Source organism: Toxotes jaculatrix, chromosome 12 (genome assembly GCF_017976425.1).
Source record: "Toxotes jaculatrix isolate fToxJac2 chromosome 12, fToxJac2.pri, whole genome shotgun sequence".
Taxonomy (NCBI): domain Eukaryota; kingdom Metazoa; phylum Chordata; class Actinopteri; family Toxotidae; genus Toxotes; species Toxotes jaculatrix.
The window spans coordinates 21,615,432-21,642,994 of NC_054405.1; the positions used below are offsets into that span (position 1 = coordinate 21,615,432).

The 27,563-nt window shown below is 41.1% G+C and overlaps 2 protein-coding genes and 1 long non-coding RNA gene across 3 annotated transcripts; 1 reads left to right on the forward strand and 2 right to left on the reverse strand.

Annotated features, from left to right (window-relative positions):
• On the reverse strand, positions 1-6,265 carry rab38b (RAB38b, member of RAS oncogene family). Its single transcript, XM_041051804.1, has 3 exons — positions 6,037-6,265; positions 3,995-4,272; positions 1-2,470 (listed from the first exon to the last, which is right to left on the reverse strand). The coding sequence occupies exons 1-3, from the start codon at positions 6,263-6,265 to the stop codon at positions 2,321-2,323; spliced, it is 657 nt and encodes a 218-aa protein (XP_040907738.1). The 3' UTR covers positions 1-2,320.
• LOC121190801 lies at positions 5,671-23,216 on the forward strand. Its single transcript, XR_005895010.1, has 4 exons — positions 5,671-5,876; positions 5,970-6,515; positions 17,117-17,238; positions 23,168-23,216. It is a non-coding gene; the product is annotated as an uncharacterized LOC121190801 (long non-coding RNA).
• On the reverse strand, positions 7,969-27,562 carry grm5a (glutamate receptor, metabotropic 5a). Its single transcript, XM_041051798.1, has 18 exons — positions 27,428-27,562; positions 26,754-27,065; positions 26,528-26,661; positions 25,246-25,507; positions 24,775-24,889; positions 22,226-22,475; positions 17,115-17,350; positions 16,820-16,941; positions 16,618-16,742; positions 16,346-16,514; positions 15,309-15,435; positions 14,531-14,648; positions 14,057-14,243; positions 13,108-13,266; positions 12,891-13,016; positions 12,551-12,733; positions 12,239-12,408; positions 7,969-11,220 (listed from the first exon to the last, which is right to left on the reverse strand). Exons 2-18 carry the CDS (start codon positions 26,979-26,981, stop codon positions 10,296-10,298), a joined length of 3,636 nt encoding a protein of 1,211 aa, XP_040907732.1. The 5' UTR covers positions 26,982-27,065; positions 27,428-27,562; the 3' UTR covers positions 7,969-10,295.
• Position 27,563: the final 1 nt, after the last annotated feature.

Consider the following 27,563-nt stretch of genomic DNA (forward strand, 5'->3'; position numbering starts at 1 on the left):
AGTAAGTTTATTCAGTTGTTCCATTTTTAATTACATTTTGAAACGTAATTTTTAAAAAATGACATTGCTTGATGAATTTCAGATGACAAAATCCTTCCAAAGTGGTTATATTTTTGGATCATTTACTGAGTTGTTGGTGTTAGATGTCTTCAATGTGAGCCAAGAGCAGACGACCAAATCTAATACCTCAGGCAGAGAATAATCCACACAGTCATGTGGCTTCCTAATGAGAACCTGAGAGTCCTGGATCAGCCCAAAGACACACACAAACACACATTTCTGTCTGAACTAATAAAACTTGGAAGTTCATCCACTGTCTCTTTTAGCGAAACGTGTGAATGTGTGTGAATGTGTGTGTGTGAGCATGCAGTTCTTTTTCAGGCCAAATCAGCTCAAAAATCTGTAGTGTGACAGCATGCTCATGACACACACACACACACACACACACACACACACACACACACACCCTGATGACGAGCCAAACTAACACTGTGAAACTGTAATCCTGTGGAGAAGGCATTGTTTAAATCAATTACGCCCTAATGTGGATGCTGTAAATTACCAACAGGAATTCACACCTTATCACATGACACTGTTGTGATCAGGCTTATAAACACTGTGCAAAACGCTGCTGACGAACAGTAACACAATGTACCGTGTGTCATTATATACTTACTGAACATTTATGTAAATGGAAACACACCACATAATGCGCTTTAATTTAATCAATTTATGGCACATTTTAAACCCCTAATCTAGGAGTTATTTAAGGCCACAAATTATCTCTGTCTTAAGTTATAGTATGAAAAAACAGGCCTTTGCTTTGTGCAGGTTATAATGTGAAAAGAGAGGCTGAGGATGACACAGGAAGCAACTGTATTGCGAGAGAGGACACAGAGGGTTTTTCAGGAGAAGAAACAATAACGGAGGATCGAGTGGGTGAGCAGAGGAGAAAAGAGGAGGTAAAAAAGGAACAAGGAAACGGAGAGTGGAAAGATCCGTGTGTGCATACATTTGTGTCTGTATGGTTGTGAACACAGCGAGAAATAGCTTCACACAGATGTTTGAGGATACCCACGAAAAAAAGAGACTTGATCTAGTTACCATGGATACTGAGGGTTAGACTTTGGCAAGTGAACTCAAGAGAGTGTCCAGTTTAGAACCAGATAATAAACACAATTTTTCCTCTAATGAAGAAAAATACCAAACTCGCACAAACAGTTCTGAAAAATGCAGAAATCGCTTTAGTCAGACAGCCAAAGAAACTTTAGAAAGAGCCAAAGAACTTTAGAAGAACAACCAGTCTCTTCCATTAACAAGCAAACATGTTGGACAAGCTTTTGATTACTTAAACCTGAACTGCCCACTGGCCATAAAGGACTAGTTACACTACACAAGCTCCAGGATGTTTGTGTGTCTAAGTGTTAAACTCTCCCTTTCTTTGTAGCTGATTGCCCCCCAACCAAGCTGTTGCTATAAATACAAATGTATTGTTACTTAAACTGGCTGAGTAAATAAGGCTTACACAGTGGTCAGTTGTAACAAGGATTTAAAGTAACACAAGATAATACAAAAACCAGCATTACACATGTATAAGCACACAGTAAATAACTTAATATCATTTTTTTTTTAAAAAACTACGTGCAAAATTCACATAATTTCACAATATAGGATCTACTGAAAGTTGGCTCTCACAGAATAACATTTTTTTTCACCGGTTTTATGTGGAGGTTAAAAAGAGGGAGAGCACCAACATAGTCATACTTTCTCGAAACTGTGAAGAACAGATATAGGTTGAGCAAGACTCCTGCTTCCGTCCTGTCATTACTGCTGATCTTTAGGTGTGTTGCATCAGCCATGCTGGGAGTATCTACTCCTTTTGTTCAGTTTTGTCAGGGAGTGAAGTGTTAGAAATAAGAACATAGTCTGAACCACCTAAAAAGGAACGGCCCCAAAATCAGGGTTGATTGTTTGATACTTTAAATAATCTAATACATCATGCCCAAGAGCACTGACGTGGGCGTTATGCTTAGTTATACTTGTTTGTCTGCCAAAAACTTTACACTCACAGTATGACAATTTACCAAAACATTCTTAAATAAATGTGCAGCTTCTGAGTCCAAGTAAGTTCAGTCTGCAAACTCTGCTTTGCTGCAGAAACTATGCAACAAACTAAAATGTTCAGCTCCGGTTTGGAACAAAGAAGCCACACTGTACCGTGGATGCTTGGATTTACTAGGAAGGCCTTGTGGTGTGCCTGTCCCTCTTTGTCCCACTGTGACTCCACTCTGTTCTGTCCCACCATCACTCTCTCCTTTCATTATGTGAAGCAGCCAGAGCAGCTCATCTGCTTGTTGGAGTCGAGCTGCGGTGAGATGGTGTCCGGTACCACGGTTTTCAGGATGTCATTCTCCGTGGCCATGATGTGCTTGACCAGGAAGTTTGCAGCTTCACTGATGTTGAGATTGTCCTAAAGGAGAGAGAGCAACCTCAGTAAGGCATGGCTCTATAATTTGTTCTTGCTCATCCTTTTTTTGTTTTTGTTTTTAGTTTTACATCCTGTCTGACGTAAGGAATATTTGTATTAAAGCACTAGGACAGTGACAAACCATGAATATACGTTATATATCTCTGACCAAAAATATTTTAAGATATGAAGTGCAGAACGTTGGAAAACTCATTTGAATGGGATAACAATAGTTGGCTTAAAGTATGTTGAGAATGTGGCTAACCAGCATGGCGTCACCTTCATATGAACAACATGTCAAACTTAATGTGTTAAATTGCTTCATATGAAAACTGTAAACATTTTTCTCTTACTGCTGCCAAAGAAAGACGTGTATCTCTGTTTGCATATCTTAGTTTTGACACTCTTGGCTGGACCTGCACCTCCTGACCTTTGACCTTTCAGAATGCTGAGTCTTGATGCCACAAGAATGGCAGTGCACCTACGCTCCGCCAACACATTAGTGTCAACAGAGGACGTGTGAATGAAGACATCTGTAGAATTTATAGCTATGTGTAAATACCGCAGGGTGTTTGAATTAGCACACAGCAGGAGGTTAATTCAAACTGTTCTGCATTACAAAAATAAAACTATATTTTGGTCCATCAAACAAACATAGTACAGATACAGTAAAATAACTGCTCAAAGCTGCATAACCATATTTTAAATTCTAGTCAAGATCTAAGTGTGTGATGCACAAAACACCTAGAAATTTGCTGAACCACTTTCCATGAGGATATGAAATTCCAGTCGGCTCTGTGGGGATGTTTTCCACTGACTCAAGTGACCTGAGTGGGAGAAGACCTCTACTAAGCGTGTCAGCCACTCACCACAAAGTACCGACAATCAGGCCAATTCATTGTCATGTTGATGATTAAAGCAACACTTCAGCATTTTGGAAAATACACTTATTCACATTCTTGCTGAGAGTTATATGAGAAGATCGATATCACCCTCATGTCTGTCTGTTTAATATGAAGCCACAGCCAACTTTAATAGAAAGAGAAACAGCAGGACTATTTCTGTCTGAAGACAACGCACCCCGCCTACCACGACCTCTGCAGATCACTAATTAACATGTTTTACTGCAGGATATAACTATATATGTAAATCATTGCATTTGGCTAAAAAATAGTACCACACATAACAGAATATAAAACCACAAGTTTTCATTTTTACACTTTGGTTTTTGTACTAATTTAACAATAAAAATATGGCAGGTTAATTAGTGAGCTTTAGAGGTGCTGGCAGGCAGCATATGTTACCTCCAGACAGAGCCAGACTAGCTGTTTCTCTCTGTTTCCAGTCTTTATGCTAAGCATTTCTTGGCTGCAGCTTCGTGTTTACTTGACAGATATGAGAGTGGTATCATTGCTTGCATCTAATTCTCACCAAGAAGTTATTGCCAGCACAGTCAGAGATACATTTAAATTTACACATTGCAAATGATTTGCAAACAGAAATACCCAGCTCATACTGCGGTCTCACCTTAGCGGAGGTCTCAAACCAGCCGACAAAGCCATGGTCCTTGCAGAACTGATCCATTTTGATGCCACTGTTGGTCAACTCCCTGCCCTGGTCACACTTGTTAGCCAGCAGCACAGTGGCAATGCTCTGCCCATTTGTCAGCATCAGCTTGGAGTCCAGGTCCTCCTTCCACTTGATGACGGCCTCAAAGGTTGTGGGCCTTGTCACATCGAACACTATAATGGCTCCCATGGCTTCACGGTAGTACACACGTGTCATGTTTCCAAAACGCTCCTGACCTGTGATGAACAAACAAACACACACGCACAACAAGCTTCATTCATCAGTATGGCAGCAGTGTTGTTTCTATTCATCAGTTTAATGAGAGATTCCCATTGTTTTCCCACATTTTTGCAGCAAAACAACTAATACAGCTGGCATTAAGGCTGCAGTTAGCAGTGCCCGTATTCCCATGAAACAGCACATTCCTGTGGTCTTACTGTCACGTTGCACCTAACCAGACGGTCAATGCAAGTGCTTGTTCCTGCTTATAACAGGCCTACTTAAATTAAACCTGTATTGTGAAAGACCTGGAATGAAAAAAAAAGTTTGACTTAAAGTATGACAGTGCATACAATACAGTTCATTACAGTGTATATGAAAGGATATGAACATGTGAAATGTGTGTGTGCATGTATGTGTGTTCATCAAAGCTTGTGTATTGAGCAGGAAATGGAAATTAGGTGCTTGAGGAGCAGGTTAGAACAGCTGTCAACATGACAGTCCCCGGCGGTGTGTGTGCTCTGTTGTCTGACGAGAGCACTTGTGAGTCCAAGACTGAGCGTGTGGGTGTGTGCATCCTGCTTGTTTTCCATACCGTGCCCTCTCAGCAGAAAAGTTTACACGGCTGATAAATATTAATGTGCGAGAGTCCACTTTTGGCTTTGCCACAAGTACTCTGACAAGGACAAAATGCTGCTAGCTGCCCGATGAGTAAGAGGAAATGGAAAATCTGACGTGACATGGACGAGAACTTCCCCTTTTCATGCAAGAGAATGCATGAAGGAAATTCATTAATCACAAGGAATCCTCATCTGCTGGTGTGACTGCAGTCCCAGACAGACACACACGTCATACATCACTTGACGCACTGTCATTCAGTAAACCAACTGAACTATTTACATGACTTTAAAGTACAACATGTAACATTTACCACTTTATAAATTATAACAAACACAGTCTCTAATTAGTTTATCCCTACTCCTCCCTAAGATGGATTTCAAGCAGGTAGATTTAACAGAGTCAGATTTAACTTATAATTTCATTTACTGGATCCAAATTTAACGCTAAGAGCATGTGCCTGCCTGCATGTGTGTGTGTGTGAGAGAGAGAGAGTAATGATGTTTTGTTTTTTATTTATGCTACAATGACACTCCTGTGACTGGCCTTAAAATCTCACTCACATGGGCCTAATCACATGATGCAGCACCATACCTTGAATGACTGACTGATAGTGTGCTCGTCTTCCCTAAGCAGTAATTGGTGATTGTGTGTGTGTGTGTGTGTGTGTGTGTGTGTGTGTGTGTGTGTGTGTGTGTGTAAGAGAGAGAGAGAGAGAGAGAGAGAGAGAGAGAGAGAGAGAGAGAACACTGTTTGTGTCACATACCGAATCTCCACAGTGACAGTGCATCTTTAAGTTGTGAATGTTTCATAACTTTACAACAGTCATGCCTCTCTGTCAGTTTGAAGATAAGCATTATCTCCCCAAATTATCTACTTTTCAGGAACTAAGACAGCCTTGCCGAACAACATGTTTGACTTTTTTCAGTTATGGTTTGAGAAGGTTCCTTAATTCCTGCACATTTTAAAGATGGCAATACCTTTAGTTTAAACTATAAATGAGGTAAAGTACATGTATTACCCATCAGTGAGATGTATTGGATGATGCCAGTTTCCAGTTTTGATTTGATTTTGTTTTTTTGTCTTTCACTTGTAGTGATAACAGGAGATGAGACCCCGTACACGCGGCAAATTAAAGACATTCAACATATTCATATTCCCACCTGCGATGTCCCACAACTGAAGCCGGACAGTCTCAGAGTCCCAGTTCAACACCTTCAGGGCGAAGTCCACTCCGATGGTTGCCCGGTAGTTGTTGGAGTAAGTCTGGTGGACGTAGCGCCTGATGATGGAAGTCTTCCCGACCCCCAGGTCGCCGATAACCAGCACCTTGTACAGGTGCTCCTTCCGGAGGCTCTGCATACCGTTGGACTGTGCTGAGTGATTGGTCATTCCACCTGTCGGGTTCTCAGACGCTCCAACTTCCTCTAACTTTACCTCTGTGTGAGTGTGGTTTCAGGCGTCGTCGTCCCCTTGTCCTAGAGCGTCTCCCTCTCCGCACGCATCTAGGAACCGCCCTCCCTGTGGAGCCGTGTGTGATCTGCTGAGGAGCTGTGCTCGGGAACTTGTGACCTCGCCTTGCCACCCGCCACCCGCCACCCATGAGCAGTGCGCACGGTTTATTGGAGGCACCACACCGAAGGTTAGTTCCTGTCAGGAGGTCTTCGCGAGTCTCTAGTGTAATACTCTGCCACATTATGTAATATGTTATGTTATGTTGTCATACGTTATAATATAAATATTTAAAAAAATATAGGATATTTGAATATACAGCGCAGGGACGTGCAGCAAATGTCACCAGCCTTTGTAGTCCTCACAGTGTACCTCCATCATCTGTTCAAAGATGAAAATTAAATACTTATTTATCTGAGTACACATCTGGCATCCAACTGCTCGATCACACAGGTGAAACATGCCTAAGACAGTTCATTATGCCTCCTCCATTGTCTCATCGTTTGTAAGTGCTCTCTAATGTACTAAACAAACTGTCAGTGATTCAGATATAGGAAACGTGTGCTCTGCAAGATTGATATCACTGTAAAAAAAATTGACTCAAAGAACCGTTTGACTGCTACATTATCACAAAGATAAACCACAGTAGTGTCATAACAAAAAGAGGTTTGAGGTCGAACACTGCAGGCAGACACGGGAAGTGATGTGAACAGCATCTTTAGCTATTAATCAGATAAGGGTCCACAGAACAAGACTCGAACTATAAGCAACTCAACTGGAGAAATGCCTGACTCTAACTGAATTATTATTAGCACGTAAACGTATTGCTCAAAAACTGCACAAGTCCTGAGGCCTGCTCCAAGAAGCATGTTCACTAAGATACCAGAGTAACTTTTCTGTGTTAAATCAGAACCACAAATCCCAGACCTGCCATATCTCCCAACTGGAACACAGAGTACTGGGTTTTAGTGCATTCACACAGATACAAAGAGGCCGGCAGTCTCTTCACTCACTTCTCATCATCTTCATCTAGGCTGCCACCCTTGTTTTCGGTGAGCACATGATTTACATATTCAGCTCTTTGGGCAGGTGCTCACTGTGCTCACTGAAGGAATCAACACAAGGGCCATTGTGTCATATGCAAGGGTTTGCCCACAGAGCTATACATGACAAAAAGCAATAAAGATAGTAAAGCTGAACTGTCTGTTATCTTGAATAATAGATGTATGTCACAGATTTTATATCAGTAAGGGCAGTAACACCATAAACCACCATCATATTTCAAGGGTAAACAATGAGATGGTACATTGCGGCCTTACACTCTCCCTGGGCTCATCAAAGCTATTACGCTCCAACTATGAATAAACTTTGGCCACCATCTTGTGACATTTAATTTCACTGAACAATTTTGGTCTACAATTTACAGCATAGGAAATTATATCACGTTATTTAATAAAGTGTGCCCTAGAAACCCTGTTTCCCGTTTCCCGGTTTATTAATTATCACACAGTGATTTGACACAATTATCTTCTTATTTAGAAAAGGTTCATAAGTAACATTAACTTAGGAAAGTTTAAAAATATCACTGCACATGATTCAGTTCTTAGCATTAAAAGAAATGTGACTCCGTAAAACATGACTAACGTTCAGCTAAGGGATTCCTTTTCCTAAATTCTTATAAAGTGGTTACAGCAGGGAAAAAAAGAAGCATGATATACTAATATAATTTAATGATAAGTCATTTTGACACCCTTTCTTCCAGCTATAGTTATGCTTTAGATTTTTTAATAGTGAAATAAAGTGTTATTCCTGTTATTGCAATGGAGAATTTCTATTTTAATTTCTGTCAATGACATTTCTACAGTGTAAATAAGAAGCACTGACAATGAATTAAAGATAATTGTCATAAAATGTATAGCATTTTGGATGGAAACCTTTAATGCAGCACAAATCTAAATAGTAAATTCAGGCTATCTGCAAGGCAGATGAAAAGATAAGACCAAGACAGAAGTCTTCTGTAGATTATATCAGTGAATTGTTGGCATCAAGCATTGTAGTAACCTGCAAAATTTAAATTGGCACAAACCTGCATGCAAATATGGCAACTGCCTATGATGATTTTTACATTGAAAACCAGTAAAAAATACTGCACATTTCGAAAAACATGAAAACATTCCTGCCTGTGTAAACATAGGAATAAAGGACTGAAGCCAAACTCAAAAAAAATAAAAAATAGCTGTCGACCACCATTAGTTACATCATAGTTAGAAGTGGAAAAATTACAAGCCTGTGAATCTATACTATCATTCATCTACATCCTCAGAGAAGCCAAAATCGAAAATGCAGATACAAAAAAACAATAAAAAAAAAAACGAATATTCATTGAATATGTTCGAGCATACGAAATAACATAGTCGAAAATGTCATAAAATATTATAAAAAAATAATATCCTCCTTATGGCAGAAGTGTTTGAGAGATTAGAATCTAACCTGGCTCACAGTAGGATTCTCAATGTGAGCCCACTTACAGAAATACAATGTCATTTTTACTGCAGGGAGACATTGGCACATATGTAGGTAAAAAGCCAGACTGTTTTGCAATAGATGTCTGAGACATCTGGCACACATCCAGTCCACTTCTCTCCTCCGACAACTAATCTTAATAACACATCAATATCACTAATATAGTATCATTACCTTGCTACTGCATCTATTTATCTTAATTGGTTTGACATGTGCAATATTAAAAAGTAATTCATTGCAAATATAAGTCTAAGAGAGCAAACAAATCTTGACATCATGCAAACTAGAAACATTTCGAGCCAGCAGGTGACAGTGCTCAGAAAGTATTTTGGTTCAGACACATCCTGAGGTGGAAGATCATTTTGGTCCACTTCATATGATGACAGGTTATCTTACATTCAACTGAGTCACATCTAGAGAAAAGAATCAAAGAAGACATCCAAATAGTCCATAAGCTCTTTGTGGGTTAGACACCCGATGACCTGGTGACGTCCATCGAGACAATGTCTTACATTCCCTTGAGGTGTGAAGAGCTCCTGTCCTCTCAGCAGGGGAAGGTTTTCATTTTCAACCTCAGTAAATGTTTTCTTTCCAGGAAAAGGGAAACAACAACTAAAAACTGCTCCCTGATTTGTAGTTATAATGCAGCAGCTGTACACTTTCTCCGTAAGCATCAGCATACAAATGATACTTATGTCTTCCAGGATTGACAACAAATTAGAGGGCAGGATAAATGTGTCATGCTTTACTTTCCAGGCAAAGTTCTTTGAGCTGTTTTCTTCTGGACAGATGCCTTTATGTCAAAATCCAACCTGGATCCAGCTGGGTCTCAAAATATTTAAAGGTTAGGGGAATTTATCAGTAACAAAAACATCACATGTACAGCTATAATATAGGCAATAAAAAAAAAACAAATCACGTCTTATGTGTTAATGATAATAGATGATGCAAAATATACAACTGAAATACATCTATTTTTAGTGTTCTAAGACCTGCACTTACCTAAAAAAAAATCAAATGCCATTTTGAGATTCGGTATGTGAGCCATTTTAGCATAATCCAAGGAAACACTGAACAAAAATATTTGGTAAATTTCCCCCACTGATGATTAATAACCATTTTATAATGAATCAGCATTTTCTTTGGAATTTGAGAGGTTTAAGACTGAGTTAGAAACCTGTGTATAGCATTGAAAAATCTGTAAAATGCCCATATGTGTGTTTCAGTTTGTCAAGTTTTCTACTCGGAGACTTTTCTCTCAGTTCTCTCAACATAGGCATGTGTGGGTGCATTTGATCCAATCTGAAAATGAATTGCTTAAACACTCAGAATATCCACATGTAGAAAGGCATCCAAGAGTTTGGTCCAGTCTGAAGCTTTGTTTCTTAGAGTTTCAAATACTCCAATTAGAGGATAAACGAGGGAAGAAGGTGTAGAGGGAGCAGGTTTAGAGAGAGGATGAGCTCTGGCTGTAGTGTCTCAGCAGCAGCTGGTCATATTCGGCCTCAGAGGCCGGGGACAGCGAGGGTGGTGAGCTGCCATTTGAGCTCAAAGATGAGTCTCTAAAAGGGGACGGAGGCGTCAGAGACACCAGCTCTTCCATATCCTTGGCTCGTCTGCTACCCACACAAGACCCGGCCAGGTGCTCGTAAATCTTACCCGCTGGTCGATTCTCACAGAAATTGGAAACAGCCACTACCTCGGCATAAGTGGTGACAGTGGAGGGGGCTTGCCTGTTTCTGGATGTGAGGTACTGAGGAGGGCAAGGGGCGGCATCCGCAGCTGCAGGCCGAGCAGCGGTGGAGGTGGGGCTGACAGTGGCTCCCCCTGGCAGCATCATGGTGTTGAGCTCGCTGATGTTGGCAGTGAAACGGTTAACCACACAGCTGATTTGGTCCATGATGGTGGTGCCCTGAGTTTGACTGCCAATCATCCCTATGCCGATGTCACCAACACCTATGGGTATGACGCTAATGTCCCCGCCATCTGCCATACCAACACCCTGGCTGTTGTCCCCGCCTCTTCTTCTGACCCCAGCACCATGCTCAGGTACATAAGTGGGTACAGCTTGTGGCTCCTCTCCGGCCTCTCCTCCCTGGACACCCCTTGCCTTCGCTGCATGGTGGCTGATGGTGGGCAGAGGTGACTGAGAAGGCGAGCAGGTGAAGGACTGAGACACCTGTGGTTCTTCGTACTGCTCTTTGACAGAAGTGTCTGGAGGTATATCTCCTCCCTTAGAGAAGGGTTTGATGATGGCTGTCTGGTTTGCCTCCACTGTGTCTTTCTTCTTGACATGGAATGACATCCTCTTCCATAGGTTTGGCCTGTAGCTGCGCTCATTCTGCGCCCACGTCACTGATTTCCCATTGGAACTGTGCAATGTGAAAGAAACAGAAAATCATAAAATAATTAGTTCTTAGCTCGCTTGAAGACGAGGGATTCAATTTAATAATATATGTGAAAGATCCACATGCAATAATACTGTTGTTCATTCTAGAGATGCATGTATGATCTTAGGATAACACTCAGAGAGGAACCTCGTCCATCTACCCTGTGGTCCACGTTCTACTTCTTATTGAAAGCATTTCTACCATCCCCCAATCTGTCTTTTGCTTTCTGTGTAATTTTACATCTTCCTCCATTTTCCTTTATCTTCCCTAGAAAGAGAAATCCTTAAAGGCAGTGGGTCTCCTCTGGGAGTACTTAACCCAGATGAGGTAACCTTTTCTCAGCTCAGGGAGCAGTTTTTTCTCGGCTTCACATTCAGCCTGTTGCGGTGGATCCAGCTCTGATTTACCAGTCAGACCAGACAGTGAAAGAAGGAGCAGGGATAGTTGTGTTTTTGGAAATATCTCAGCAGAGCTTTCATTTCATACGTGGACTCGTGGACAGAAACAAGTATGTGGCTGTGAGGCGAATTGTTTAGATTCCTGTCTGCAGCTTTCCCCTGTTAGCTCCTTCTCACTGGACTTTTGTCCTTTTGTACCCTATACCATTCCTAATACAGTCCTTAGGGCAGTCTCCACCACAAACATTTGTGGTGTATTTTTCCTGATTGCATGATTTTGCAGGTATTTCTATAGCACAATTATTAACCTTATGTGGCAAGATAGATAATAGATAATATTGTGGTCCCTTAAATATTTTCCCCTTATATTCAGTGCTTTCAAAGTTCAGGAGAAACAAAATATAAGCTTCAAAATGCAGTTAAATGTTTTAATCTCCATAAGGACATGACCTGATTTGAGTTTGTGCTTTTTCTAGACACTTAACCAGAACTAATTTAAGGAAAGTTTCCTTAAGAGGCTTCATCCAACCAGGCACAGATGTTTTAGATAATGAGGAGTTACTTTATTCATTGTTTAATAACCCCTTTGGTCCCCTGTATACCTGATGTTGTCCTGTGCAGATCCACGACGTCGAAACAAATTAGCCATGCTGCTAGAGGACTTGCCAGACTTGGCAGCTTTTTTGGCATCACCTACATGCATGCGCACCACCGTGGATGTTGTAAAAGCACTCCGGACATTTTTCTCAGGCTTGGCAAGCATGATGTAAACCTGACCATGAAAATTAACAACAAATAACTGTTAGCATAAAGATGTAGGGATGCAAAAATGATACCAAAAAAAAGATGGTTATTTTGTTTGAGTTTGTCATTCTAACTCTGTCTGTGTAACAATATGTGTTTCCATTTCTTACCTTTGGGACAAACATGCAGCAAAGAGCCACTGTGGCACTGAGGCTGACGCTAAAGCACATGGTTATGATCTTGTAGTTGGAGCCAAAGTAAATAGGAACAAATGCCAGCCAGATGATACAGGTGGTGTACATGGTAAAGGCAATATACTTGGCCTCATTAAAATTAGCAGGTACGTTACGAGTCTGTAGGAGAAAAGGAGGAATACAATATTTAAAGCTGTGTAAACTGAAGCAGAAGAAGCACAATACATGGTAGAAGAAAAGCAAAATTGGAAATGTATACCCTTAACTGAGAACATATAATGCCACAGCCTATGTTTTATTAACGTCTGCTATGTACCTTGAAGGCGTAGAAGGTACAGCTGAGGATAAGCAGGCCATTGTAGCCCAGCGGCGCCACCACCCCCAGAGTGGTCAGATTACAGATCAAGTGTACCTCACGGATACTGGGGTAGTCATAGATCACCTAAGAGGACACAAAGAGAGAGGTCATTCTAGTCGTATAAATAAATGTAAATGAACATCCCACACATTGTAAAACACACACACACACACACCTGTGGTGGCTCTATGATAAGAAGTGCCACAATAATCCCCAGCTGCAGCAATATGAGTAGGAAGGCGATGACCAATTGTGCGCAGGCGGACATAAAGCGAGGTTTCTTGGTGCAGATCTTCTTCTTGCTGCCTGCCAAGATCCGTGCAATGCGGTTGGTCTGGATCAAAAATAGATCAAATGGTTATGCAGGCTTCACTTACATCGACTGTGAATAATACTGCTCGCACTGATTCATAATAATAATATCCTTTTCAGTTCTCAGATCTTAAACATCAACCTCAGCCCACGCACAGATCCTCCACTTCTACCATACCTCCCTTACAATTGGCCATAATCCAATCTGTGGTGGTAGTTCTGTTACTCTTGCCCTTATCCTTAGGAGCCCTAAGGATTATTCTGTTTATGTGTTTTAATTAATTTAGTCTCATGGCTAATTTGCATTAACAGGACCCTATCTGAGTGTCATCAGCACATACAGTATACAGTATACTGTGCTTTGTTCCTCCTTTTTGACCTCCAGATCCGCTGAAATTATGTCCGACAAAAGAAGTGAAGGATCTTCAACAGTTACTGTCAGTTTACATTTAGCAGTTTTCTTTCTACTTCTGAACCTTCTATTCAAGTGCATCTTGATCCCAAGTTTCTGTGTCACATGGAAGAGTGTCAAAAGAATGGAAGAGACCGAGAATTTTAAATGTCAGAGATATTTAATCAAACCTTTAATGACTGGGGGTAAAGATGACTTTTCACTCTGTGGAATAGTTATACCTCAGTGGTATTAAAGAGTTTAGTATAAAACCCAGAAATCAAATGAAACTGGTGATGGAACCATGGGGCGTTAGCTCACCAAGTTTCACAGGAAGTGAAACATGACACTAAGCCATAGTACTTGAAATGTGTAATTTTTGTTCCTCTACCTCCTGGTAACCAAACAGAAAAGAAAGTACCTTGGTGACCAAAGCGGAGTAGCTCATGGCAGGGGACAAGCCGATTCCCAGCCGCTGGAGGTAGCAGTAGATTATGTGGGGCTTGGCGATAAGGCTGAAGGTGCACAGGTAGCCCAGACATATTCCAGCCAGGATGATGTAACAGAGCTCACGACTGGATGACTTGACCACAGGAGTGTCCCAAAATCTACAGATAAATTAAGTTATATCTACTGTAGAGTCACAAAATTGCTAAAAGATAGTTGGAGCAATAAGGGATTGTTTAAATTGTCAGAAACTCACTGGCTGCAATGAGTATTGCCTAAAATTTTAACAAACCATTTCTGGTTTACTCTCCTGCAATTTACCTAGTACCCACTAACACTGGGTCAAGACATGACATCATCTTGGGTGGTTTTCTACCAGTGGGTACTGGGTAAAGTTCTGTATTGCTATACTGACCCAAAGTGAGTGAGCTTTGTAGGCTGTAATTACTTGATAAAGACAGAAGTAACAAAAAGTGTAGCCATGAGGCCCAGACAGGAGAAGACCACTGCAGCGATGGGCTCTGGATCCCCCCAACGCACATACTGCACCGGGATTGGCTCACAACCTTCAGGATACAGAGAGATCACAAGAAATGAGAAAAGAAGGCACAGAAAAGTTCAAGCAAAATTTTGATTTGTCTGCAAGAGTGATAGTGAAGGGATGTGTATTCATACAGTTTTATTTACTGTGAATTGCAACCAAAATTTAGTTATTATGTGTAAAATGTTTAGTGTCGGTCATGAGAGATGAGGCAAATTTGTTGTGAAACATTAAAGGGATCTGTAAGGAAGAAAAGAGGGATCAGAGAGCAATAGCACAGAGTGATTATAAGATAAACATACAGCTATTCTCCTATGGAGAAAACTGGTTTCAGTTCATTTGACGACCTGAAATGTTGTGGGAAACAAGTGTTTACAAAAATGCAAGAAAGGGGTTTCAAACTGTTTTGATAGACTTTGGAGTTAAGAAATCTAAGCTTCAGCCAAATCCCATATTCTGGCAGGGATCTAAAGTCTCTTGGTGTGTGTATGGTACATGAGTATTTGTGTTGATGTCTGTGTAGTAGAGTGTGTCTCAGTTTAGAGTGTTTGTGGTCTGTGTGGTACGTAAGATGAAAGGGGATTTTGGGCGCACCATCAGTGTGTGACCCAGATTTCAGGCTCTTCTGGCCTGTTTGGAAATCTTGTATTTTTAAGTAACAGAGACGTAAGTAAAGTATGTTTACCAGTGAGGTCATCTGTAGGCCAGGAGCCCAGAACACAGGCTCGACAAGTGTACTCATCAAAAACAAACTCATTCTCCTTGCAGGGAGTGCAGGTCCAACAGCAGCTCACCTCTCCTTTACGGATCACCTGGAAACACACATACACACATGCCAATATATGAAAGGGCAGAAAGGTCTCAAAGCTCCAGTGGCACTTTTCTGTAGCTAATCTTACACTCAGACTGCCCTGTGGGGCAAGGAAATGAGGATTTCTTCATCAGGGGATCTAAAGAAGAAAGGGATGTATAGAATCATCATTTAAAAGTACTGAAAAAGTATTGTGGCCTTAGCTGCCCTTCAGTGTAGAGTTTACATGTTTGCCTGGGGCTCCGCTGGGTGCTGCAACTTGGAAAATTTATGAGGGTAAACTTTACTTGCAAAATGTAATTTTACATTGTGTATTATTAATACACACATTACAGTACAGACTCCTATCTGCTCTGATTGAGTTAAGGGGGAACAGAGTGGAGACACTGAAAAGGTCAGCACAGGTCAGAGAGAGAGCCAAGCAGGTGGTAGAGCCAAAGCTAGGGACGTGGGTTGGGGTGTAAGGCCTGTAGGTGTACAGGCATGCAGATCTCCCAAAAAACTTATGCATGAGACTGGAGCTTTGAATTCCCTTCAAGTTGCCACTTTACAGGGAGTCGGGGCAGAGTGTGTGGGGAGATTTTAAATGTTAGAGACTTTTGGGACGATATAGAGGAGGCAGACTGCATGATTCTCCATGATTTGGAGAGGCTAAAGGGAGTTAGAGAAGTCCAGATGGGAGATGATTAAAGCCTGAACAAAGAGTCCCCGGTGGGGTACTCAAGGATCTGATTGGACCCATTTCTTAGATTGTAATCCTGTGGGATCCATGTAAGGCTGCTGTGTGGGTCTTGCTTGGCAGCTTTCTTGAGTAAAACTATGATAAATTCTCTGGAGTATGAAACCACGTGTTTTGGTTTGGTGTCTATCTCAACTCTGAGATAAATTTTGTGCATTGGAGTAGTGCATACCTTGATCTGTGCCTTCTGGCAGGGCTCAGAGCAGACTGACTGGATGATGTCACTGTTGTTACTCCAGATCTCCTCCTCGTTCATCTTTAGGCCCCCCTGATCCCAGCTTCCCACGTGGATGTAAGCATACTCATCCTCGCCTATGCGCTTGAAGTTCATGATTTCATACCTGAGGCGCATGCATGAAACAGCATATGCACACCTTTAATGTATCAGTCTTCCTCTTCACTCCCTCCCCCTTTCCTTTTTTACCTCCCCATCATAATCCTTACCTGCCAGGTGAATCTCCGTTCTGGTCAAAGTGGATGATCTCCCCGGATACGCCTGTAAAATTGGTTTTCATCAGGAAATCCAGCAGCTTGCGGCCATCGATGGGCCGCATGTTCTCACACAAACCCTGGGGAAAAGAAAAAAACACAGTCAATACTGTCATGCCCAATGTGAAAGCACACAAATGTGCTTTCACTATCCTACCTTATATCCTGGACAGAGGGCTTGCTGCATGGCATGTAGGCCATAAGCCATGGAATAGATGGCATTTATGACAAAGCCCATCTTGGTGTCTTGGGCATACTGATGGCGCAGAGACTCTCTCCCTGTGGAGGACAGAGACCTGCTCATAAGGAGAAACCCAATCAACTTAATCCCTGTAATCTAAACTGAAGATAAAAACTTTAAAATCTTTTTAAATTTAACACCTAACCCTAGATGACCTGTGAAAAGAGTGTAGAGAGCAGCATGGAACATGATTTTTGTGTTTTGTACTAACAGGTGCAGGTGCGGTTGTACATGGTGCTCTCCTGCGGATGTCCCCTCAACCGGCACTGGAATCGGTGCTGCCAGAACTCGGGGAACCAGGGGTTCCTCAGGTTGGCATCAGGCCTCAAGTTCAGGTAATAATCATCAAACCAGGTCACATATGCAGACTTTAGCTTTATGGTGATTCCACCTGCTGCCTCCTTCTGATATCCATCAGTGACGTCGTACCTGTCTGCCCAGCCATCACTGGATAGGAGGAGGAGAAAGGTAGAGCCAGACAAAGGTACAGCAGGTTATTAGTAACAGTAAGGACTGGTCCCAAAAAAAACCTGTAATTTATTTTCATTTTGCTGACCCATAGGTTTTTTGATAGATACAGTAAGTACAGGCATTCATGCGAATAATAGAACAACTATAGCAGACATATGGTACACATGTTTTGCTGTAGAAGAGCTTTTTAAACCTTATGATGAAACCATTCGGTATATAAAATATATTCTTAGCATCTTGGAAACTGTTGCTCAATATTGCAACCCACACAAGCATTTGACTGTTAAGACAACACTGTCACCTCCGCAAGACTTGTGGAAAACTTATTGTTGTCTGTTATGTGTAAGGAACAGCTTGTAAACCAGACACAATGCCAGACATAGCAACGATAAAAAGCCACAGCTTGCACTGGCCATTACAAGGGAGACCCGACACAGAAGACACCTCCTAACCAACACTGTGTTCATACACTAGGCCTTCACCTTGAACCTGGTTCGCAATTACACCCAAATTTCACCATCAAAAGGATAACAGGGTGGCTGACATCTTGAAAAAGTCCAGCTCAGAGTGACTAAAATTAAATTAAGTATTAGTGTACAACAGAATAATATATGTTTTCTGTAATGATTTTATTCTAAAAAAAGAAATACATAAAAAACACTGTCCATAATGTCAGTGGATTTTTAATGTGGCCTGCTGTAATAAGCTGTAGTTGGTGCTTATGACTATTTTTTAGACCACTGTTGCACAGATTGAAGGTGGCAGGTGGTGCCTTGCGAAACGAACCTAAAGCCTGCTCTGCAGAGAGTTACAGTAGAATAAAAATTTATCATGATGACTCAGATGCAACCAACACAAGACTCACTGGGTGATAAAAATAAAAAGCATTTGCTCACCTATCCAAGTTGAAGACTTGCGAAGTGACTTTTTAAAATTATGTTCATGTGCAAAGATAACTTGTGATAAACCTCCAGGGATCACAAGATGATGGTGCTGGGAGAACTTGGCTAGTTGGAATAGAGATGCCTGTTATATCTTTTCTTTTCAACATGCTGTTTTGTGCTGAATGCTTTGTTTTGGATGCATTACTTCCATGGTCTCATTACTTTATTTGTAAAGTTTGTGTCTGACTGCTGATTAATTAGATCTCTGTAGGCTCATTATCTGTGAAGTCCACTGAGACACTCTAGTAATGAAGAGCATATTGATTTGCTTGACTTTGACAACAGGAGCAAATATCTAATTGCAGATAGAATCCCTGCTTTGCAGAAATATGCTGTATCTGTGAACCAGTCTGTTAATGTTGCCCATTTAATTCTGACAAACTTAGAGCTTATATTGAATTGCAACTTAGAAATGTTGCATAAGTTATTAATTATTAGATTCATCCTACAGAAAGGCAATTTGGCGCAGCACCTTCTGATTATAGATACAGAGAGACACCTGATGCTCAATAAACTTTAAACACCAGACAAACACCACCAGGCTGCAGCGTCTGCAGACGCATCTGATCTGCTATTTATTCAAAAACACTGTGGGCTCGGACTCAAAAAACCACCTCATCAGTGAACTGTTTGAAATGGTTTCTACTCCATCTATTTTTATCTCTCCCTCTGGACACTCGTCTACAATCAGCAAAGATAGAGGGTTGATTACACCTCCACACACGTGCATACATGTAAACACGCACACCTCACCGACACGACAAGAAATGCATGCTTCTCTTTTTAACTCACAAAAAAGGAAAAGGAGTCATTTTTGAAAACTTCGCTAACCAAGCTTGAGTTATACAACAGTAGTGTGGGTGTTTTATTTTTTATTTTTTCATGATGCCTAGTTCTCTGGGTGAGGTAGGAGATCATTTCATAACACATCCTTAGAGAAGCGAGCACAGAAATGGTACACTGGCATAAAAAAGGCAGGAATGGATATGAAAAGCATGGAGGGCTTTGACTCTGGATAGTTTGAATCACTCTTGAACGAGCGCTCTGAAACCCACACATCGACCTGGGAGGGCAATGTGCTGTATGCAGCGAGTTGCTACACCACCTACAAGCCTGAAGACACACACAAGTGTGCGTGCGTGTTCTCACACACACACACACACACACACACACACACACACACACACACACACACACACACACACACACACACACACACGCATACATACATCATGCTCTTATTTCACCTCTTAGAACACAATACTAGTCAACTTTCCAGCCAGATCTTTTCTAAGTGGGCACTCTATAACCTTGCAGTTATAAACTTGAGGCTGAAAAGGCGTCAATTTCTAAAATGAAACTAAACAACACAAGAGAAAAGAGAAAAAGTGAAACAGCAGTCTGAACAGAAAAGAGGAAAAACACTCTCACGACCTAAACAACCTCAGTTCCTGTGTTTCCGACTCAGTCGGATGCACCAATGAGTAGACGGCAGTATTTCCAGGTGGGAAGCCAGTGGGGCTTCATGTTGCTTTATTAACCTTGGCAGCTCCAAGTAGTTGGAGCACTTGTACTATGTTGCACTTTGATAAATATGGCAGTCTATACCTTCCCAAGTCCAAAAGGGGGGACAGCAGAGATGAGGATTATAACGGACCAAGTAGTGAGCAACGGATGCAGTGTCAGACCAAACCAACTGCAACATAATAATAATAACTGTGACTCCAAGGTCAGTGGAAATTACTTGGATAAAACTCAGATTAAAAATCAGATTAATGGATCAGATGATCAAACACTGTGCCACTCCAGTCTCCCACTTGTGTCTGCTATGTAAACCTACTGCCTCACGGTGGGTGTATTGTTTACTATGTTCACCATCTTAGTTTAGCATGTCAGCAAGTACAGCTGAAGCTCGTGGCAATGTCATTAGTTTGGCAGGTATATGGATGTAAACCAGAGGTGTTTAGTACACATACAAACAAATCTTTAACAACAAATCTGGGGGAAAGTCAGCAAAGTCAGTAGGATTCATCTTCTGGGAACCATGAATGTCTGTACATTATTTCATAGAAATCCATTTAATAGTTGTTGAGACTTCAGTCTTTGCCCCACATATCAAAAAGTAAGTCTCATGGCGTATCTTAATTCTACACTATAGTGATTTGTACAGCACTTTTCATCTCTCCATTGATTTCTACACAGACAAGCTGAAGACTGACGGTGGCTTGGAAACAACAGTTCACAATAGTCTTAACAGTGCTGGCAAAAAAAACAAACAAAAATATCATCTGCTCCCTCAGTCCTCAGTCCCTCTCTCTTTCTATAAATGGAACCTAAGAATGCACTGCACACACTCACAAACCTGGTGACAAATCCTCCAGGCTGCCATGAAAAGGATGGTTTGTGCAGGTAACTAAGTGGACTAATAACAAGAAGAGGGATGAAACCAACAAAGTGAGGTCAAAGACATGTAAGGACAGAACACACAATAGTGCATATTCATATTCATCGCATGAATGCATGTGCAGAATGAGACATGAATGTGCCGCCTCAACAGCAGCTACGTCTCAAATCTAATTACCCTCAAAACTAAAACAGCAAGGAGAATCATCTTAACAAATTATTATTTTTCAATAATGAGCAGACAACACCACAATTAGAAGCTCGTTGTGGTAATTTTTTTTTTTTTTTTTTTTGCAATATGTAGTTCAAGGTTATTTTATGTTTCCTGCTGTCAGATTTGAGCGACAGCCTACATATGTGGCTCCTAATGAGGAAAGGCATTTATAGAACACCAGAGATGAGAGTGAGCCAGAGAGCTAAACCTTAAAATAAAACATGTTATTCTTGGTGAGAGTGAAACCTCCTGCTAAATCAACCACCTCTTTCCCGCTTATTTTTTTCCCTTCCTCTGTTTTTTTTTTTATTGCATACTTTCCCTCCTCCACCGTGAGCCCAAACTTTAACATTTTCTCAGCCTAAATTAACCAATGAATGAGCTAATATTCAGTATACAAAATTTGAAGAGGTAACATTTCCCTGAGAAAACTTCCCATAACGTAATCTACAAAAATTCAACACTGACCAAGGGCTGATCCAAACAAAGAGTCCACTACAGTCCAAAACCAGACGGTCAAGAAAGAGTTCAAAACAGCCCCCTGTTGGGGCTGATCATGACAATACCTAATTTTCTTGAGTTGCTGTTTACTCTTGCTGTTAAATAATACTATTCAAAATTGATTTCTGATTTGTTTACTTGTATCTTCATTTATATTTCTCCATATGGAGCTTCAGATTTTAGGGCTTGAGTGTTCTGTTCAAGCACTTTCTTTGGGGGGGATTCACTCCCCCACTTGCATGCCTAAATAATGAGTTTTCTAACTGAAGTATGGTCTTGCAAACGACACCCTGCTGTTCCAAATAAAACATCTGAGTTAACGAATGGTAAACAAAAACAGAGCAGGCTCGATTAGCCTTTCTCAGTAATAGTAACAAGTGCATTGAAACAGGCCAAATGTAAAAATAGAATCAAGTACATCTGATTTGAAGACAAACAAAAATGTGGACCTTGATAGTCTCATAAAAGTTTATGGTATAGTGCCACTGTCATGTGTTTAAAGATCAGTTCATTAAAAAATACCTTGACCACCATGAAGTTGATGGATGCGATGAAGATGATAATGACGATGATGATGAGAGGACAAAGATGGTCCCAGTGACAACAAACACATCTTGTCTGATGATGCTGGACACCTGAAGAAAGTCTGGATTGAAAATTAATGAACAACACTAAGAAATCTGAAGCAAACAAATATATCAGTCAATTTCTTTAGCCTCTAATAAAAGCAAAAATCCCGGTGGGTAAGAAATACACTCACAATTCTACATACCACAGTTCACCACTCACCTTCCAACCAGCAGAAACTCTCCCACCAGGCGTTGTCGTCTCATGGCCATCAGGATGCCCCGGACCGTCATGCCCTCACAGAAGCAGGCCACCACCCTGGCTTTAGGCAGGTGGCCTCGTAGTTTCTGCAACAGCTTATCAAAGCTCTGTTCCCCTGCGTTGCTGTATATCTTGTCAGAGTGGGCGATGCAGATTCCCTCCTTTGCTGCCATGTCCTTAAATGCCTCCATGCCGCTCTCTCCATAATTACCTATAGATGAGACCACGCGAATGGAATGGTGTTTGTATTCACAAAATACTGCACAAGCAAACACTGGATTTTGTCACCTAATTAACGCTAACAAACTGAACAGATTAGACTGTGAAAAGAAAAATCTTCAGCTCACCAGGACCCTTTAACAAAACAGTTTAGATATTTGGCAGTTGCTAAATATCTAAACCTGCTATTCCAGTATACTTTTTTCACTTTGCTACGTTGTGCAAACATTTGTTTGGTGGTTTCCTTCCTCACACTTTCGCTCCTGTGCAAATGCTCTTGTGTCATCTTGTGATAATACACATCCAGAACACACACAACAGAGTGTTGACAATGAAATACGTTGGCGTAATGCAGCACAACACTTGAGAGTCTGATCATTTTTGTCCCTGTTATGGGAGCTGTGAGGGGTTGGACTTCCCTGTTTTTGCTGGAAATGAGGTCACCTAGTTTCTGTTGCTTTGCAAGTGTACTCTCACTCTGGGCACGACACTGTTTGAGGCATCCTTTTCATTACTACGTGTGAGTTTTACTCCCATATGTGGCATGCCTCCGTGAGTGATAACACAACCTTTCATTTTCAAACTCCATTTTCTCCATTCAACTGTTAATGTTACAAATGATCACAATGATTTTATTGCATTTCTTTAATTATTTTTATTTTATTCTTTAATATTTCTTTCCAGCCCTGCGATTGAATGGCGACCAGTCCAGGGTGTACCCCGCCTCTCGCCCATAGTCAACTGGGATAGGCTCCAGCTCCCCTGCGACCCTGACGGATTTAACGGTAGAAAATGAATGAATATTTCTTTCCTCTCTTTCTAACTCTCCTTTTTACCTTCTATATCGCCAGCTTTGCTAATAAGAATTAGTTTGTTGCCTGCAGGAACAGGCAAAATGTAAAGGAAAGTAGGCTGAGCAGTAAACTGTTTCATAACCACAACAGTAACCTCCAGAGCTACAGTAAATTTTTATGTCTGTTCTTGAGATGTCTTTAAAAATATACCACTTGTATCGGTACTGATTATTTTTCCAAACAGTGCTTTGTATCGGATTTTTGGGGAAAATTAATATCACATCCTGGGTCACAACCACTGTAGTTAGTTTATGCAAATGACATGCAGCGTAACAAGCAGGGTGCACCTGCATTTGGACTACCAAGGATGTGCAATATATTTCTCACCATTCACAGAAATTAGAAACCCAAAAACAGTGTCTGACATAAAACCTTAAGCACATTTAATGCTGGATAATTTTGCACAGAATGTTTGATGTGTTCAGTTTTCTTATAAGTAGTTAGCAAACTCATATATGACTGTCTCAGCAGTGTCACAGTCAATAAATCAAGCATGTGTGTAAAACATCCCACTGCATACTGGACTTCAAAAATACAAGCAAGAGATTTTGCAACACAACCGTTAAAATTAAGGTCTTTTTTTATAATAAGAGATACATATGACATGAGGTTTTATCCAACAAAAGGACATTTGGCATGCAAAGGGCCTTTTTTTTCCTCTGTAATGGTTTGGTATTTTTTTGGAATAAACTGGAATGATCCAGTCAGGATTTAGCACTTATTCTTATCAAGAGGGATTTATTTCAAAAACATAATGGCCTTGAGCCACTAAGAGGTTAAAATAGACGCAGTAAAATGATGGGAACATTATGGAGCATTTAGGCTGACACTGAGTGATGCCAATACCATGTGTTTTGTTTCTGAATAGGTGGGATTAGTGATTCAGGGGCTGCTTCTTTTGAAGTTGTGATAACCCTGTGTATTGATATTGCCTAGATGTTCACAGCAGGGGACAACGGTTGCTTTGAAGTAAGAGTTGGCGATCAGCCTCATATCTCCACTATAAAATATGACAAATTTACTTATGGTAATAAAAAAGCAAAACAAGAAAAAAGTAAAATAAAGTAATTGTACTTTTGCATTATAGCCATCCATCACACTGTCCACACAGGACAACTGCCTCTTTGCTGCCCCTTCAGATGGAAAACTCAAAAACTAATGAAACCAAGAACTGAGGCAAGCATAGGCAAAATACTGTGGATAAATGTGTTTCTCCTAATCTTCACGAAAATAGAATTTACTGTTGCGCTACTGTATTGAACAGCAATTGTGTGTAAACTGATAAACTGGCAACTCAGTATAAACGTCATTAATGTTAATGTTAAATATCAGAAATTAAGCAGAAACGCGCGCGCGCACACACACACACACACACACACACACACACACACACACACACACACACACACACACACACACACACACACACAGTCTTACCCTCTGTGTGTATTGCGGACACGTAGCTCCAGTTGTATCTCTTGACAATGTCCACCATGGCTCTGGCCTGTTGCATATCTGACGGCACTACCCTCATGAAATATTTATACAGACTCTGTTGGAAGGAATTTACATGTTCAGAAGTCAGGCAGTGTACTTGGCATGTTTTCATTTGACAGCCTGTCTACCAGTTACACGTGCATCCATAAGAGCCCCAATTATAAACCCCATTCCATGTAAATATGCTGTACAGTTTCATGCGATTTAAGGCAAACTGGGTTTAATAATCCTTGCCGTCATGTCGGCTTTTATTGTAATCATAGTTGCATTATTGTCAGAGTACATAGCTACAAGATTTTGTAAAATAAACAGCAGATATCGAGTCTCTTAAAGTTGATTTTCATCAAACCCAAAACCAGTTATTACCTAGAAAGAATAAAAACACACAGTGTTTTTGTTAACTGGTCTCACCTTGTCACTGAGATCCATGCTAGTGGCTGAGTAGGCAATCTGTGGGATGTTGAAAAGCTGGAGCAGATTCTGCACCTGGATGGCCACAGAACTGGATCCTGGTCCAATGAGACCCACAATGGGCTTCTTCCCCTGGAGCAGCATGCTCCCTGCCTCCACAGTGCATCTGCCCTGGCTCTCCTCCTCCTCGCTGGACACTAGAGTGTCCCGAATGAACTCGATACTCTGCTCCAGTGCCACCGCAGAGTGCCAGCATGAGTCCCTGGCGTAGAAATATTGAGTTGAAAAGAAATAACTGTTGTAGCTCACATTCGAAAAAAAAAAATCAAAACCTATCCTTTGATTTTTATCAAAGGATCTCTCCCGCCAACATTTGTTAGTGCCTGAAATTCTGATTTACTGTAGGTTATTGTAAGTGGATACCTGCTTCTCTGGTTTACATAATTATCTACATTCTTTAGTCCATAGCCAGCCTCCTTCAGTGGAAGTTTGCCTGCTACTCTAAGTCTCCAATCTGTCCTCCCCTGCTGCCTAATAATCTCTCCCCCATTTACTCCCAGACCCTCTTCTCATTAAATTGACTCCATTAAAGGCTAAAAATACCACCTGTCTTTGCCTTATTGTGTCTCATTAGGGTCCAAATGGTGAAGATCCTTGTCATTATAGAACACTGGATCCAGATGTGCCAGCAATCACAGGTTTTTTTTTCAACTCCTTGGAGACCTTCACTTTTCTTGAATCATTGGAAACTGAATAAAAGTATATTGCATTTTATATAACAGACCTTGCCACAGTGATTTTCTTTTTTACACTACATTAAAAGCCGTAGAAAGCAGAACTCAAAAAATGTCACATCATTTGTGATGATTGTCCAGTAATCTGTACGTTCAGATGATACCTAACAGCACTGTTAAATTCAGGCAGATGTTCTGGTTGTTTGTGAGACTGCTAGTTGATTTGATTCCTGCCTATATGAAGCCTTTATATGTGGTGTGTTAAAAGAGTGACCAAACCTCTGGGTATCATCCCTCCCTGAGTGTTCTATGTTGTATGTTTAAACTGGAAAAGATTACTGTCTTAAAAACATGCTGTTCTGTGTAAGAAGTGCTTTGTTGTGTGTCTCTGAGACGAACAATTGAGTCACAGTCTGGTTGCAAATTCATTTGTATCATTCATTTGTATATAATTTGTATCACAACTCTTCTTCTCTGTGTCGAGACGTGGTCCTCTACATAAGAACTATATAAGAACAAAGTAAGAAGTCTTGTGTTTGGTTTCTGACCTGATCTCACAGCCCAGGGTGATATTCGGGAGGATAGTGGGGTCTGCATTAATTCGATCCAGAGTGTGCATCATGGCCTCAACTCTCTGAATCCCATACTGCTCACGCACCGCACCACACTTTCGCTCGTGGACCTGAGCAAAATGTAACACAACTGGATTACATTTATTAAGTACACACACATAGAGAAAATGATCACACACACATAAACACATGCAGCATGTACCTTGTCTGCAGGTGGTTGGTGGTGGACAGAGAACAGGGCTCCTATAATGATGTCACCAGGGATATGTGCCAATACTCTTCTCTCATTGTTCTGGGCGCTGACCCCAACCCCGTCTTTCAGGCCCAGCCAGCTCAGATCAGCTCCCAGTAACACGCTCACTGCCAGCAACCTCACATATAACCCTGGTCTAATCCCTGTTCCTGTGTTCCTCCTTCTACCTCCAGCCATTCTCTGTCCTCTTAGAGCTCAGGTTCTGAGGAATGGGTTGTCTTTGGCGTGCTGCGTGTACTGTCAGGGGTAAGGGTTGGATTCCTGATGAAAAGGAAGTAAATTAGCTCCGTATATGTTTGTTTAACAGGCAATACACTAAGAAGTCTTTTTCAGTCAAGTCAGCATACAGATACAGTGATAAAATGTTGTGAATATTGGAAAAAGGAAAGCAGGTTTGACAATTTATTGACAAATCTCAATCAAAAATGACATCAAGCTGCTGTGCCTGATGCTGAGAGGATGTTGTAGGTGAATCATGCAACTCAGGTAAAACCGATTTACAGGCTGGTGGTCCAATGAAGTGTTAACAAACTATGTAAAACTCACTCATCTCCTCCGTATTTAAGAATTAAATCATTATTGTGCGCTCCACATACCCAAACTAACAGACAACTTCATCCTACCTCTTTTCTTCCAGCTGCCATTCAGATGCCATTCCTTTTGAGCCAGTTTCCATCACAGAAGAGCGGCAAGAAAAGCGCTGCAGGTTTCTGCTCAAGCTCAGCCTGGCTACAGCAAACTGCAAATAGCAGCAGATAA